The 16027-nt window shown below is 35.3% G+C and overlaps 1 protein-coding gene across 3 annotated transcripts in view; it reads left to right on the forward strand.

The window, feature by feature from the left end:
• The window catches only part of COL12A1 (collagen type XII alpha 1 chain), a 120968-nt gene that overhangs the window by 5354 nt on the left and 99587 nt on the right, over positions 1–16027 (forward strand). For 2 of the 3 annotated variants that reach the window (XM_004770722.3, XM_004770723.3), the window contains exons 3-10: positions 5309–5425; positions 7306–7449; positions 7882–7941; positions 10435–10698; positions 10875–11039; positions 11716–11889; positions 14049–14339; positions 14538–15140. The exons of the other annotated variant lie outside the window; for it this stretch is intronic. In XM_004770722.3, the coding sequence (XP_004770779.1) occupies positions 5309–5425; positions 7306–7449; positions 7882–7941; positions 10435–10698; positions 10875–11039; positions 11716–11889; positions 14049–14339; positions 14538–15140 (1818 nt within the window). The remainder of the gene's footprint in view (positions 1–5308; positions 5426–7305; positions 7450–7881; positions 7942–10434; positions 10699–10874; positions 11040–11715; positions 11890–14048; positions 14340–14537; positions 15141–16027) is intronic. 3 annotated transcript variants of the gene reach the window in all.

Raw genomic sequence — 16027 nt, forward strand, 5'->3', positions numbered from 1 at the left:
TACTATCTATGTTACTGATCATTTCCATATTTCTCGCATTTTAACTTTCCAATCTGGAGCAGCTCACTTTTGCTTCAGCTGTGTCTTTTTGTCTCCCACCTCCTTAGGGTCAGCATTTAATAATTACGTTTTATTGGAATTCATTTTTTTTTGCCTTGTTTTCTAGTTTACTACTGTCAAAAATATATATATTGTAAGCCACAAAAGCACGCCACATGTGTGACTTAAAATTTTCTGGCTGTCACATTAAAAAAGGAAGAAGAAACAGGAGACATTACTCTTTATATTACATCTAACTTACCCCACTATATCCACCATGTTATCACTTCAACATGTAATCAATATAAATTTTTTTAGTGTGATATTTTACAACTTTGTACTAAGTATTTGCAATCAGACATATCTTTTCCACTTGGAGTGTGTTTTATTTTGAACTGTCCGCATTTCAAGTGCTTAATCGCCCCATGTGGCTGGTGGCTCCTGTATTGGACAGCACAGCTTGCGTGTTTACTACCAGCTAAGTGGTCCCACGAGCTTGTGAAGGGCTACCACAATTTGTGGCCAAGGTCTTTCTGGGGATAATGACTGGAAAGAAAATTTCTTGGAAACATTGGGGGGCATTTCAAAATTTCAACTGGCACCCCTGCTATGTCATTTTGAACTGAGCTGTAATGTAAAATGGCCATAGTTACTTTTCTTTCCCTTGTACAATGCCATGCTTGAACTCTTGAATTCATACTATTTTCCAACCAATTTCTATTTCCTTAACTTTGTATATGTTAAAAACAATACCTTTTTTGAAATTAATTAAAAAGGTTTTAGCATACACTTTTTGTATCTCCTTTTTTTATAGTGGTACCACTCTTGTCCTGTTGTTTTCCTTCTATCTGCTTATACAAGGAACTTTATTTTTCATAATACAGTATTTTGTCTTATGGAAATGAGGGCGAAATGATTTTTTTTTTTTTTTTTTTTGCTTTAGTAGACTTTATTGGCCTTGTAACTTGGCCAGTGTTCTGTATGACCTAGAATGTATGAATCATTTTTGTTTCATGTATCATATAGTATGTTAATTGCCTTTTAGGAAACTTAATACTTAGCATTTAAAAGATTAATGGCCAGCATTCCCTGAGAATTAGACATCTTTCTAATTAACCTGGAATTTAAGTTGAACATGTCTTGTGAAAAACAGGGTTTTAAGTTTAGTAAGTTTGACTTGTATTTATAATTAATGAGGTTATTATCAATTGACCAGTGAGTTGAGGCCGTTACAGACAAGTTGTAATTGTCTTGTGTCTAGGTTAGAGGCTAATTAATATGTATTTTTATAATGTGTCTATGTTTGTCTTTTTTTTTTTTTTGAGATTTTATTTATTTGAAAGAGAGAGATAGTGAGAGAGAGCACAAGTCAGGGGTGGGGGAGTCGGGCATGGGAGAAGGAGACTCCCCGCTGAACTGGGAGCCCAATGTGAGGCTCAATCCTGGGACTCTGGGATCATGACCTGAGCTGAAGGCAGATGCTTAACTAACTGAGCCACCCAAATGCCCCTGTGTTTATGTTTATCTGATAATACTGTGCCATAACAGAAATTTTGGACTATAGAGGAACTTACAGATCATCTGTTCTGATTTTCTCATTTGCAAATGGGAAAATGAGGAAGAGAGGCTGAATAACTCAGTCAACTAATATGGTTACTTCAGGTTTTCTTGTCCTGCTTTAGTACTAGGTTGCTTCTTGCTTGAAAACTGCTCAGCCCTGAAAAAGAACATGTCTTGTAATGTGTACAGAATAATCCCTCACTTGTTTAAAATGTCAACTGTTCATTTTTTATCTTACAAACACAAATGAAATGATTATATCATGGCAAAGATCATTAAACTTAGACTAGCTTTGGATGGAAGATATAAATTAATGCCAAATGCATAAAGTGAAAGCACTTTTGCATACTACTAAAGGTTTCTGAAGGTAGAGTAATATCCTTTTCAGGGTTACCACAGAGATCAGACTAAAAGATCTTGCTAGTTCATCAAGATGATATTTGGGTAGTATGTTTTGCTTTATCTTTAACATATATGTTACCAAAACTTACTAGACCATTCTCCTCTCTGTCCATCTTTCCATCCATCCATTCATCTCTGTTGGTAAACTTCCTTTTGCTTACCATAATGAAAAAAATTGTTTTATAAAATACATATCAGGATAGATACTTTAGTTTTAAAGAAAATGGGCAAAGTTAATTTCTCAAATTCTATCCATATCTGAACTGGAAATATCTGAATACCACATATTTCTTACTGAACAGACATCAAAGAATGTTTTTTAATAGAATAAAAAAATGCAAGGGTATGTATTAATAGGCACATATGTACAAATATTGCTTTGTAAAGTTAGCCATTCACTCAAATATTTCTTCTTTTTTACATTGTATGCTCTGGAGTCCGACTATGGGATCAAAGTTTTGTTGCTTATTAGCTGTATTAATCTCTCTGAATTTCACGGACTCATCTGTGAAAAGGATAACAGGGCACATTATGCTGGATCATTATGAGAAGAAAAAGAGACAATAAAGGTGACTTGTACTCTGCCTGTTGTGTAGTAGACACTCGGAAAATGGCTGGCTCTAATTATCATTCCTAAAAAGCCCCACATTCTGTCAATTTATGTAACAAAAATATCACCAGAATGCAGTTTTCATAGCATAGCTTGTTGATAAGGGAAAGCATTATTCCTAAATGGGAGTTAAAACTACTAAAGTTAGGAGTACTTAAAATTTTAGTCTTTCCGTTATCGGTCTTCAGGTATGTTATTTATTTATAATTTGAGTTCTAGTTCTCTTGGTTCAGATTCTCATTCTATGCAACTGTGGCTCTCTGCAATCATAATCCATCATAGATAGCTCAGCTCATATTTGAAATATTCTGGCATCTGCATTGTCTCAGGGTAGACACTGCTTGTGACAATGCGTTGGCAGTTGTGAATTATTTTTATGCAAAAAAAGGTTTTCAAAATTAATAAAGAAATGTTTCTCATTGATCAAGTTGACACGGGACCCTACTCACACTTGCCTTGTTATCTTTTCTTGTGAAATGAACAAGCAAAAAACATACAAATGGAGTGGCAAGCCTGGAAGGTTTTACATGTGATACAAAGTGGAAAAGTGGAGTGGGCTCTCAGTTGTACACATGCTACTTGGCCATTCTTTCCTGCTTTTGATTCCCAAGTACCACATCTGACTTTCTATGAACACCTTAAAATCCTCTGAAATGTTAAAGACTTTTCCCAACAGTCAATTTTTCAGTTTTTCTGGAATCCTGGTCATTTGGACACCAACAAGGTGGGCCGCTGCTGCCCTTCAGCAGTTTTAACCTAATGTCCGCTGCTTCAGGTCAATTTCCTTGCAAGGTTGGTGGTACTGTTTTTCCATGTACTGATTTTTTTTAAAAGCATGCTCAGGCCAGTTGTGTCTGCCTTTGCATTAAATTTGTCCTGAGCCATTGCTACTGGAACAATATTTTATAATGATATTCTTAATACCTCTTGTTCTATTAACATTTGTTGCATGCTTGTTATACTAAGTGATGACTCCAGCTAAACCTTGCAATATGATTACAGACAACAGAATGTTGAATAATTAAGCTATGCATGTAGATTAATAGTCTAATCTCACTGCCTGTGTATGGATAGTAAGAAAATAACATTCATTCCGTGGCTAGTATATCCAACGAAAATAAGAAGCCATCTCCTACAGTTGGAAGCATCAGTTCTTCAAAGCAAATGTTTGCTTACTTAATTTGTTTTATTTCCATTTAAATGTGCTATTAATATTACAGAGATCCCTAACCCCAGTTAAATTCTGTGACTCGCGTCTCAACGCTACCACTGTATTTCAATTGACATCTATGAAAACCTAAAAGGAGATCGTAATCCCTCAAAAGAGATGCAAAGAATCTGACTCACAAGGAACACTTTCAGACTTAAATACTTTAAGAAGAGGATGGCTGCTAGTCATCTTACTTTGTTGACCTACTTCAAGGGTAATCATTTATAACACATTGACCATGCACTGACAGTGAGTCAGTACAATGCTGCATGAAGAGGCATGAACATTGCAGAGAGAATATCATTATAAAATATCTCTGAAACGTCTTTGTGTAATGACTATTGTACATGGAGGCTTTCGTTCATTGTGGGAAACTAAAAACAAGTCAACATTTCATTGACACATGCATGAAGCTGTATAGTTTTGTATGTAAACTATTTCTTTCTGTACTTTTCAAGTATTCCTGTCATTGACTTCTCCAAGTTTTTATGCACAGTCATGTCTTTAGATCACTGATCCTTCTTCACTGTTTTCTTTAAGTTCTGTAAATAAATGTCCATAAACATATGGTTTGATGTTGTCTTTTCATAATTAACCATTGTTTTGTAAAGGACCATACTGGCATTTTAACCTAAAATGCCATTTCTAGTATGGAGTATACCTGCTGCAAAGGAAAATAACAGTGTGGGTTTACACCTGGCAAACATACAGCAAGCATATTGGTGTAAACAGGCAGAATATTAGTTTTATAAACAACTGTTTACATATAATTTTTATATATTTATAAATTAACAGCCCTTATTACTATTTTTGAATATTTGTCCATGTGAACATTTGTCCATGTAATATACATTTAAATGTATATTTTCTTGTGCAACATAACAGTGCTAAATTTCCCATGACTTCTCTCTTTCATTAAATTTCATCTCTGCACAGACTGAGATCTATCAAACAAAAATTATGCACAACAATGATGCAGAGAATCAAAAACATCAGTGATTCTTTTCCATATTTTGGGAAAAATACTACTATGTCAATGTTCTAAATTAACTTCTATGGTTATAAGCAGGTTGTGATTTGGCATGCTTGTTCAAAATGCTCTCCGCATGTATTGAGATCCCTTTAATTGTTATGTGAATTGTTTGCATATGTGGTTATTATCTGTGATTTCATTGTACTTGTATGTACTTGTATCCAAATATGTTTCTATTATGCTTGATTTTGCTGGCCATCCTTGGATGACCTAGCAACTCAAGAATCAAAAGTGTTTTGTGCTGTCTTCTATAATATGTATACTCTCTGATGTTTTGTCATATCTTGTCAGCTTTTAATTTTATTCTTATCCAACAAGATATCTTTTATATTTGTTGGAAACAAATTTATGCAAAGACAATTTTAGTAAGCTTTGCTCAACACAATTCTTTATTGATTAAATTGAAAATTTGTGAATTGGAAAATATATTTGATCTCAACTCTCTCTTTTGCAGTTGACCCACCTTCAGACTTGAATTTTAAAATAATAGATGAAAATACTGTTCATATGTCATGGGCAAGACCAGCTGATCCAATTGTGGGTTACAGAATAACAGTAGACCCTACAACAGGTAAGTTTTGAGATGTTGGGGTTTTAAAACAGAGACATCAAAGATGATATAAACCAGTCTTCTCTCCTCCTTCCATTTCATTATGAGAAAGCTGATATTTAGAAAACCTTAGGAATTCAACCAATGTCACCAGATATTTGGTAAACTCAGGTTCTTCAGATTTCCAGCCTAGTACTCATTATTATATTTTTGTAGTATTGAGTTTTATTAAAATGGTTCATTGTGCTAAGCTGCTGTTATTAAAAGTGGACTTTTTTTTTTTGGCCTGGTCAGAATATTGCTTGTAATATTTGATTTTATAAAATAGGATTCTCACTTCTTGATATTCTTCTTGAATTAGTCTTTTCAATATTTAAAGTGTCAAGTGATGAAGTGAGTTATAATTCCTTACCCAGTCTCCTGCACATTTCAGTATTCAGGAAACATTCTGGAATATGGAATAATGGTTAGCTGCCATGATGGAAGACAGGAATTTACTTTGGCAAGGTGGATTCCACAGATCCTGGGCTAAGAGTCTTTGAAAAACAACAACAACAAAACACCTTGTTTTGATTGTTCTCAGGAGTTATCTTTAAGTGTTTATGATGTTGCCCAAGTGTGGAAAACTAATCTCTGTTGATTAACTTTCAGTTTTAACATGGAAAGGGAAAATAACCATTTCCACTAACACTGGTCAGGTGGTAGGAAGAAGTCTTATCTGGCCGATAATAGAGAGGGATGAGGTCAGTATAATTTATCACTATGGCCTCTAAAAATACTAATGATTTAAAATGCTAATTTCTCACAGAACTGGGAAAAAATTTTTAATAGGATCTGGGAACTTAAGGGGTCAACAATTTACTTTTTCTTCTTTGAATCTTTTCTCCCCAAATGTACTTGCAGTTAACTCATTCGTTTATTCCAAAGCAATAAAGCTGTTGAAAAACAGTTCTATCGGTTTCCACGTAATGGGAATTCCTGACTTCTGTACTCTGCAAACTGGCACCGAGACCACCCAGCCCAGCAGAGCCCTGGTATCTTGTCCTTTGGGGGCCCTGGTTGGTTCTGCATGCTCCACACTTAAACCAGGACTGTTTCTTGGGGTTCTATTATACTACCTGTTACTTCTTTTGATTATTTCTGTTTTGATGAAAATATAATAAAATTAAAAATCCTAGAAGGTTCTTAGTCCCTAGGAAATACTGTTTCCTGATTGAATTAAGAATGAACATACTCTGGTCAGGTGGTAGGAAGTAGAGGGGAGTACATAACTGTCAGTATATAAGTACATACCCAGTACATGGTATTTTGAAATGTTTGATATCTAGTTAAGTCAACTGAGAGGACTGTGGCTACATATTAATATAAACAACCTTTTGAGGATGGAGAATGCATTGTCCAGACTGCTTCCCACTACAGCTTAATTTCAGCTTATGGTGTTTGTTGTTCTTGAGTTGATTTTCATCCCCTAATAACCTTTCTTCACTCTTCTCCAGGACATAATTTAAAATTAAGTTATTTTCTGGGGGTTTTTGGGTCTCATTTATGAGATAATTTTGTTATCTACCATTTACCTTCAGAAACAATGGGAAATTTTGGTTTGATATTCTGATGTATCTTTATCCCAGAGGAAACCTTGAGTCCTCAAACAAATATTGAATATGATTATCATTAAGTAAAGTCCATTTATGGACATTTATGCCAGTCCATTTATAGAATTTCAAAGTTTTGGTTTCAGAAGAGAGAAGAAGATAATGGAGATAGTGTTTGGATGTTCTGAAAAAATGTATATATATTTAATTTTTTAGATTTTGAGTATATCTGGGAATGATATTATATTGTGTCATGTTATATGTGAAAGATAGTTTATTCCATTCATATTTTCCTTTCTGTATTTCCAGATGGGCCCACTAAAGAATTTACCCTTGCAGCTAGTACCACTGAAACTTTATTATCAGACCTTATACCTGAAATAGAGTATGTGGTGACAATTACTTCATATGATGAAGTAGAGGAAAGTGTACCTGTTATAGGACAACTAACAAGTAAGCACACATATAAAGTACCTTTATGCTTTTAATTTTGCTGGAGACATCTCCAGCTTTCAGATTTAATCTATTATGCAGAGTTGCTTTGTATCAGTATTAAATATTCTTCCTATGAACCTAGGTATTTGTGGATGTAAATAATTCATTCTTGATTTACAACCCTAGTCTTTGGAAGCAGCAGGAACATATGAGCGAAAACTATTAAAAACATTAAACTTTGCCAGCCTACAATATCACTGTCTTTTTGAAATACAGCTAAAACCTCACCAAAAGTAATTTGTAAGGCATGGCTTATTTGGCAGTATTCTCTAAGCAGCTGGGCATGGATCATACGTTTGAAAGACAGTAGTGGGAAAACAACATATTTATATTTTTAGGAAGTATTTGTACAGGTTCATTTCTTTTTGTAATAATCAAGTTTTGACTCAGTTCAAACAGGTGGTCCGACAAAGCCAGGTGAGAAGAAACCTGGAAAACCAGAGATACAAAGTAAGTATTTCCCTTAATATTTTTGCTTGGATTTATAGAAGTAACAAATGTAACGTAAAGGAGATGTTCCAAGTATATGCATACTTTGATTTTATTCCTATATTAACTTCTATAGGTGTTATCTAGAAGTAATATGGGCAATATAATAGTAATATCTGACAAAACAGGTTGTACTACCTACATTTTGAGTTTCTAGTCAGTTTTTCATTCCATTTAGTAAGTATTCATTATACTGGGAATAAACTGTATATTGGTGTGTATCCACCTTTTTTTGTGTGTGTTTGTTTGTTTGTTTTGGTAGGATTTTGGCAGTAGGTGAAAAACAAAGCTCACCACTAGACTTAACTCATTTCTCAAAGACAAACGAATAGAAATAGGGCTATATGGGGAATATAAAGCTAGAATACCAGAGAGATGCCCTCCTTATGTTTGAAGAATTTCTTGCCATGGAAATATATTCCCAAATCTCTGGCTGTGTTATGCTCACCTCTAGAGTATTTGCATGCCTTTCATTGATGTCAGTGTCACCATTTCCAGTGTCTGTGTAAGACAGCTCTAGTAACATGTGGGTCTTCACATATCTAAAGGATATATACATTTTTCAGAGAGGATTTTGGGGAGCTGGTGTCTGGGACTCAGTGGGGTGAGAGATGGAGGTGGAGCCTTATCCAGTTTCAAACAACTCCCCCGGTCATTCTGATACATTCTTGCACCACCTCTATTGTTATTTCACCCCCACAAAGAATCATGGAGACAAATTAGAAAAGAAAACGTCACGAAAAACAACAAATTAGAAAAGAAAAAGTCACGAAAAACAACGCTGTTCACAGTGTTCTTTGTAATATACAGTTGGTAGCCCAACCCCAAACAAAATAAGATACCCAATGATCCTTGGTGCACTCATAACCAAAATAAAGGAATTTTATTCAGTCTAGTTTTGGCAATTTCTAGCCTCCTTTGTGTTCTATTGTTTTGTCTGACTTACTGGGAAACCCTTAAGGGGTTTCTTGGACTTCTAATTTGCTACTTATAAAAGTTGGATTTATGACCAGGAGGACAGCAAAAGGATTTGAATACAAAGTCCCCTTTACCTAGAATTTTTCCTTACAAATGCCTGTTCATCATTCTTTCTGATGTCTAATAATCTACAATGAACTTTGTAGTAGTTATAATGCTAATATTTTTCCTCAACCATCAATATTTATTCTAAATCAAAGCATCATAGCAAATATTGACCAATCAATAGACTTAAATGGGCCCCTTAAATGGTATGCAAAAATTATTTAAGCACACAACTTGTATTTAGCTCCAAAATTTTCCAAGACCCTTTCCTTCTCTTTGTAGCCAAGTATTTCTTTTGTTATTCACCAGCTGACTTACAAGGATGAAAACATCTTCAGAAAATTCACTTTGTGTTGCCTTTCAAATACAGATTTTCATGAAAATCAGCCTGTTTTCATTCTGACTGCAGAGAAAAGGAAAGACTCAGGTGTTCATTTATAAAAGCCAGTCATTGCATTTAAGTAATTTAAAGATATAATGTGCCTTTTTTACTTTTGAACTGAAATGTTTTTCTATTCTTTGTTTTGTAAAAGTAGGTTTTAGGTGTCAAATTTAAATACACTGGTAATTAGGACAATAAGATATTTTGACTATCTTGTATCATATTTATACTTCTTTTTACATCTTTTTTTTAAAGATTTTATTTATTTATTTGAGAGAGAGAGAGTGAGAGAGCAGGATCTGGTGGGAGGGGTGGGGGGGAGCAGAGAGAGAGGGAGAAGCAGACTCCTTATTGAGCAGGGAGCCCAATGCTCCATTCTGGGTCCCAGGACTCTGGGATCATGACCAGAGCTGAAGGTAGAAGGTTAAATGACTGAGCTGCCCACGTGCCCCTATGCTTCTTTTTACTTCTGTTAGATTCTATTAACCCTCTAGACTAAGTCACTGCAAACTTTAGACAATTGTGTTCTAAAATGCAGAATTTTTAAAGATTTTCCCTTTCCTTCTGCTTAACTACATCTGCTTGAATAAGACAGCAATTGTTTTGTATTTATTGCTAAATACCAAGGAATGAAGACACTGCTTATTTTGTATGTATCCCAGATGTTTTGTGTAATTTGTACTTGGAGAGAAAAGGAAAAGGATGTCGTTTATAAAAATAGGTTGATAGGATGAATACTTCAGTCACATGTTCTTGGAGAGTAGGTCATGTATCTATTTATCTCTTCTTGCACAAAGTCTTATATACTACTTATGAGCCATATTGTTCCATAAATCCATCTCAGTGAAGGCACTGAAAATGCTTCTGTGTTTGTTAATAAAATGATATATTCTTTTGTGCATATCAGTTGTGGGTGAAGAACAATGTGAATATGTTCTAATGAACAAAATGATTTAAGGAGACCATAGTTTTTCAATGTTAGTTTGTATTTGTTAAGGATGGATAGAGTTAAGAATACATCATTTAAAAATATATCAAATGTATTTCAGAATGCTCTGTCAGTGCCTGGACTGATCTAGTGTTCCTCGTGGATGGCTCATGGAGTGTGGGAAGAAATAATTTTAAATACATTCTAGACTTTATTGGTGCTCTTGTGTCTGCTTTTGACATTGGGGAAGAGAAGACAAGGGTTGGAGTTGTTCAGTACAGCTCTGATACCAGGACTGAATTTAACTTAAATCAGTACTACCAAAGGGATGAGCTTCTGGCTGCAATTAAAAGAATTCCATACAAAGGTGGCAACACAATGACAGGTATGATTTTACAAATTTTGTTATTGTTGAAAATAAATGAAATAGCTGTATGGGAAAGAAATTGTGCATTGCACAATTTTAACATGCTAAATAATCTTGAGAATAATCACATGGTTTTTGACTTTGGCAAAATATTATAGTAAGGAGTGAACGAACATGTTTCTTTTTCACTTCAGGGGATGCCATTGATTACTTAATTAAAAATACTTTCACGGAATCTGCTGGAGCAAGAGTTGGCTTTCCTAAAGTGGCAATTATTATTACGGATGGCAAATCCCAGGATGAAGTGGAAATCCCAGCAAGAGAGCTTCGAAATATTGGGGTTGAAGTTTTCTCTTTGGGTAGGTCACATTTGGTTAAGTATTTTTGCTCTCGACATACTCAATAATTAATGCTTATGAAGAAGAAAGGTACATTCCTTAAAGAAAGATGCTATTAGAAGTGTTTAGTGCATTTCATAGTGTAGTGTTAAACCATGTCATCTTTTGAATAAAAATTCTGCTTATGTATTTCTCTTAATACATAACTCCCTTAGCCTATGCATTGTGAGGTGGTATTCATATTTTTGCCAGCCCTCTCCTTTTCAAAGAATGCTGGACCAATGATTCTAATAAAGATCCTCCTTGTATTATCATTAAGTGCTTTTTTAGATGTGTTTCCTGTATTATGTAATACTTGAAGAATTTGGAGGGTTCCAGGTCATTCAGGACTCTGGAAGAAAAAAAAGTATTATCTTTACAGATGGCAGAGGCAAATGATGGCAGGGTTGAGATGAAAGCCTGCTCTGTTTTATTAACCATTCATTTTCCTTTCTGGCCAGCCACTTTCTATGAAATTATAAAATGACTTTGTCATTTGAACAATCGCACGTTCGTTATGAAGCCAAGCAATTCTGATTTATGACTACGTAAGGATTTACAAATGGCTTTACTTTTGAAGGACTGAGAAGGCAAAGAACTTCCCTAATTCAGCACATTTTTCTTTCCAATATATATCCTTGTCCTTTTGTTTTTGAAGGCATTAAAGCTGCAGATGCAAAAGAACTCAAACAAATCGCTTCCACGCCTTCATTAAACCATGTTTTCAACGTGGCCAACTTTGATGCAATTGTGGATATTCAGAATGAGATCATCTCCCAGGTGTGCTCTGGTGTTGACGAACAACTTGGTGAATTGGTTAGTGGAGAAGAAGGTGAGTGAATGGTTCAGTGTTCCCCTGTGTTCGCCTTTTCCATTATTTGGTAGCATTTATAGCTTTACAGGTATTCTAAAAGTAGGCACATTTACTCAAACACATCTGGTGATTCTCCAGGTGTATACTCCATCATATGGCTTTTTAGTAACTCAACTTATCATTTGCATTGTTCCCCCTCCCTCGGTAGAACATGAAGTAAAACATTTATATCATTATAAAGTTCTTAAAAATCATTTTTGGACACGTTTGACTTGTTCTTTTTCTCTGCGACGATTTTGTGCACGTTGAATGTCCATAATTATGCTCTCCATGTACTTGCTTTAATGGCCTTACACTCTGAAGTAAGCAATGACAGGCTGGGCAGACATGTATCATTCAGCAACATCAACTAGTGAGAAACAGTGTTCTCTCACTGGTGAAACAAAAGGGTTTTCTATCATCATTCTCTGCATGTTTTCAAAGTTTTTAAAAAATACTTCAAGGATCAGTCAGTTTAATCCTTCCACATCTGGAAAATCTTCCCATTTTTATCAGTTATTTCTTCTAAATACATGGGAGAAAGAAAAGACATTTCAGAGGACATTTCATAAACATCCTTTTGGCCATTAAAAAGTCACAATTTCCATGATTGTTCTTCTCTTAGCCTGAGAATTGACAAGGGATTAAAGATAAGTTCTAAATAGCTACTTCTTCAGTTTTATAAACTCTTTAATCTCCAAACCCCAAGTATTTTGGCAACATTCGAGGGCTGCAGTTCTGTTTCAGAACCCCTTCTCATTACTTCATGGGCTCCAAGCCTCTTTCTTTTGTTTTACTGCCTAATGTCTGATTCTCTTGCTCTATGTGATTACAAAATTGATCCCCTCACCCCACTTTCTCCCGATTAACCTCTCTTTACTTAGTTTTTTAAACATTCTAACGCTGCCCTGTCTTCCCTGGGGTGCATGTGTGGGATAGATCAAATGTCCATCCTGCCACTGTTTGAACTTGGCTTGCATAGGGCATGGGGCTGCTTTGCAGGTGTTCACTGTGCTCCTTGGGGCCTCTCTTCCTTCCTGGTTTGGTCCGCGGCTTTATCTCTGTGTCACTCAAAAGTTTTGGCCAAATATCCAGTTGGCACATCTGTTGTTTCTCCCTGCTCCCACCACTTGTCACTTTTTAGAAATCATTTTTATGCACTCCATATGATTACCTTTTTGAAGAGGCCATGAGGAAATTTGTGCCTGTTTGATCATCCACTTCTTGCAGGATGAAATGTAATTTCAATTTTAGAAAAAGGAACTGTATATTCTGGGAAGTTGATTCCATTGACAAATGTAAAAGTGTGAAAATTTGATCTGAAGTATCTTAAAATACTTCATATTACCTGTTCAGTACCTCACTGTCATATTATCTGTTAAGTACCTCACTAGATTCTACATTGCATAAGGATAGAAATGTTTTAGATGATCAATATTTCCTTGTTAGTGTACATGTTATAAAACATTGAGTCACTCTTGGTGGCATTATGAACATTTTTTCCTTGGCTTGAAATAAGTGAGAATAAAATTTTCTGAAATTAGAAGAACTTGTTTAAGAGCTGCTGAATCCTTTATCTTTCTTACTGTACTATGAAGTGTCTTTTAAAGATTATATTTTAGCCTTTATAGTATCATTAAAAGAGAAAAAGAATTGAGTAAGTAATTGATTAAACAGATATTTATCAAGTGCCTACTTTGATACCTAAGAATAAAGACAATGAATAAAATATCAAAACCAAAATGGAAATCTTGGTTCCACAGAATTATACATCAGACATCTTATTATTAATGTCTTCCAACAACTTTCTTTTCCCCTAATTTTCTCAGTGCCTGGACTAAAAATCAGGCACTGAGTTTCTTTTGGTTGTGGATAGGTATAGGTGGAAGTAGAGAGTTGGAACTAGGCAGCTCTTCTAGACTAATTCATGATTAATTTGGATAAGGAGAATTGATTGTCCAAACCTAAGGGTTGCATCTCACTGTAGTTATTATTTATTTATTTATTTATTCTCTATAAACAACGTGGGCTTGAACCTATGACCCCTAGATCAAGAGACATATGCTCCTCCAGTTCTGTAGGCCAGGTGCCCCTGCATCTCACTGTTTTTAGTCACTGTTCGGCTTGTTACTTTGCAGTTATTGAACCTCCTTCAAATTTGGTTGCCACAGAAGTCTCATCAAAATACATTAAGCTAAGTTGGAGTCCATCTCCTAGTCCAGTGACTGGCTATAAAGTCCTTCTTATACCAATGACGGCTGGAAGCCGACAGCACGCTCTCAGTGTGGGTCCTCAGACCACCACACTCAGTGTTCGTGACCTTTCAGCAGACACAGAATACCAGATCAGTGTTTCTGCCATGAAGGGACTGACATCCAGTGAACCCATTTCAATAATGGAGAAGACTCAGCCAATGAAAGTTCAAGTGGGTAAGTGAATAGGTCTATCATTGGGTTTAGTATATGTGATTGTCCATTGGACAGTATGTCTTACTGGTTCAGGTTTAGTTTTAAAATATTTTTAATAGTTTTCTTTTAAATAAGTGTGCTTATTAAGAAAACTAGGTATCTATATTTAATGATTAATTTATATTTGTTGAACTTTAATGGACTTTTTTCTTTTCACAGAATGCTCACGTGGTGTGGATATAAAAGCCGATATTGTGTTTTTGGTTGATGGCTCCTATAGCATTGGGATTGCAAACTTTGTTAAAGTTAGAGCCTTTCTGGAAGTTCTCGTAAAAAGTTTTGAGATTTCACCAAATAGGGTACAGATAAGTCTTGTCCAGTACAGCCGGGATCCTCATACTGAGTTCACTTTGAAAAAATTCACCAAAGTTGAAGATATAATTGAAGCAATAAACACCTTCCCCTACAGAGGAGGATCTACAAACACTGGGAAAGCAATGACTTATGTCAGAGAGAAAATATTTGTGCCTAGCAAGGGTTCAAGAGGCAACGTACCAAAGGTCATGATTCTTATCACTGATGGGAAATCTTCAGATGCTTTCAGAGATCCTGCTATAAAACTAAGGAATTCAGATGTGGAAATCTTTGCAGTTGGTGTCAAGGATGCTGTTCGCTCAGAGTTGGAAGCTATTGCTTCTCCTCCTGCTGAGACACATGTGTTCACAGTGGAAGATTTCGATGCTTTTCAGAGAATATCTTTTGAACTCACACAGTCTATCTGCCTTAGAATTGAGCAAGAATTGGCAGCTATAAAGAAAAAAGGTTAGTAGACTTTGTAGAGCCAAAATGATCTCTTCATGAACAAAGCATTTTTGGTTCTAAAATTGTTGGATAATATGCTTCTCCGTTTCCTTTCAGATACAGGAAGAAGTAACTTTCCTATATTTATAAATCTATTGAGCTTAGTTTATTTAGCTCTGAAATATGACTTTTTCCTGGGTATGGCTCATGTATTAGTGAAAAAGTTATTTACCAGGAGTCATTAGATGTTTTTGATCCTAGACCCTTAAGTAGGGCTGGGCACCAGCTTGATAACACCTATTTGTCATATTCAATACAACAACCCCTAGCTGAGTGTCCTCTATGTAGTGGATGGTGACCCAAGTCCTTTGTAATAAAGGTGATGAGAACATAGTCCTAGAACTTTGAATTCATCTTATGCATTCCCTTTCCTGGACCAATTGTGGGCATCGTTCCTCACCGCTGGAATTCCTTAATCTCATTTCTTCATTTGTTCAAGTTCTATTTGTCAAACTTCAGTGAACAGTCCCATCTCTTTCATTAAGTCTTCCTTAACTGTTCTAGTGCTGTAACACTTACTATCACTTCCAGTCACCCAGGGTTCATAGGTACTGCTCTGATTTGTTGATAATGTCACACTCTCCTGTCTTTCCAATTCAACAGAGCAGTATGCCTTAAACATCGGCTCTTCTATGATTTTGTCTCATGACTATTCTTTTGTTAGGAAGAATTCCTTAATCATTAATTTGAAATACTGTCTACCACTAAAAGTTAATATCTGATTGCCAAAGATTAATGGGAAAGTATTGCTGGTTCATTTTAGGTCTGTTACTATTTAAATATTCTAGTTGCAGGCAGGTCCATTCCATTACTGCTTTGTGTTTAGAAACCCAATTCAAATTAAATTT

The sequence above is a fragment of the Mustela putorius genome, unplaced genomic scaffold (genome assembly GCF_011764305.1).
Source record: "Mustela putorius furo isolate JIRA1106 unplaced genomic scaffold, ASM1176430v1.1 tig00000135_pilon_pilon_pilon, whole genome shotgun sequence".
Lineage (NCBI taxonomy): Eukaryota > Metazoa > Chordata > Mammalia > Carnivora > Mustelidae > Mustela > Mustela putorius.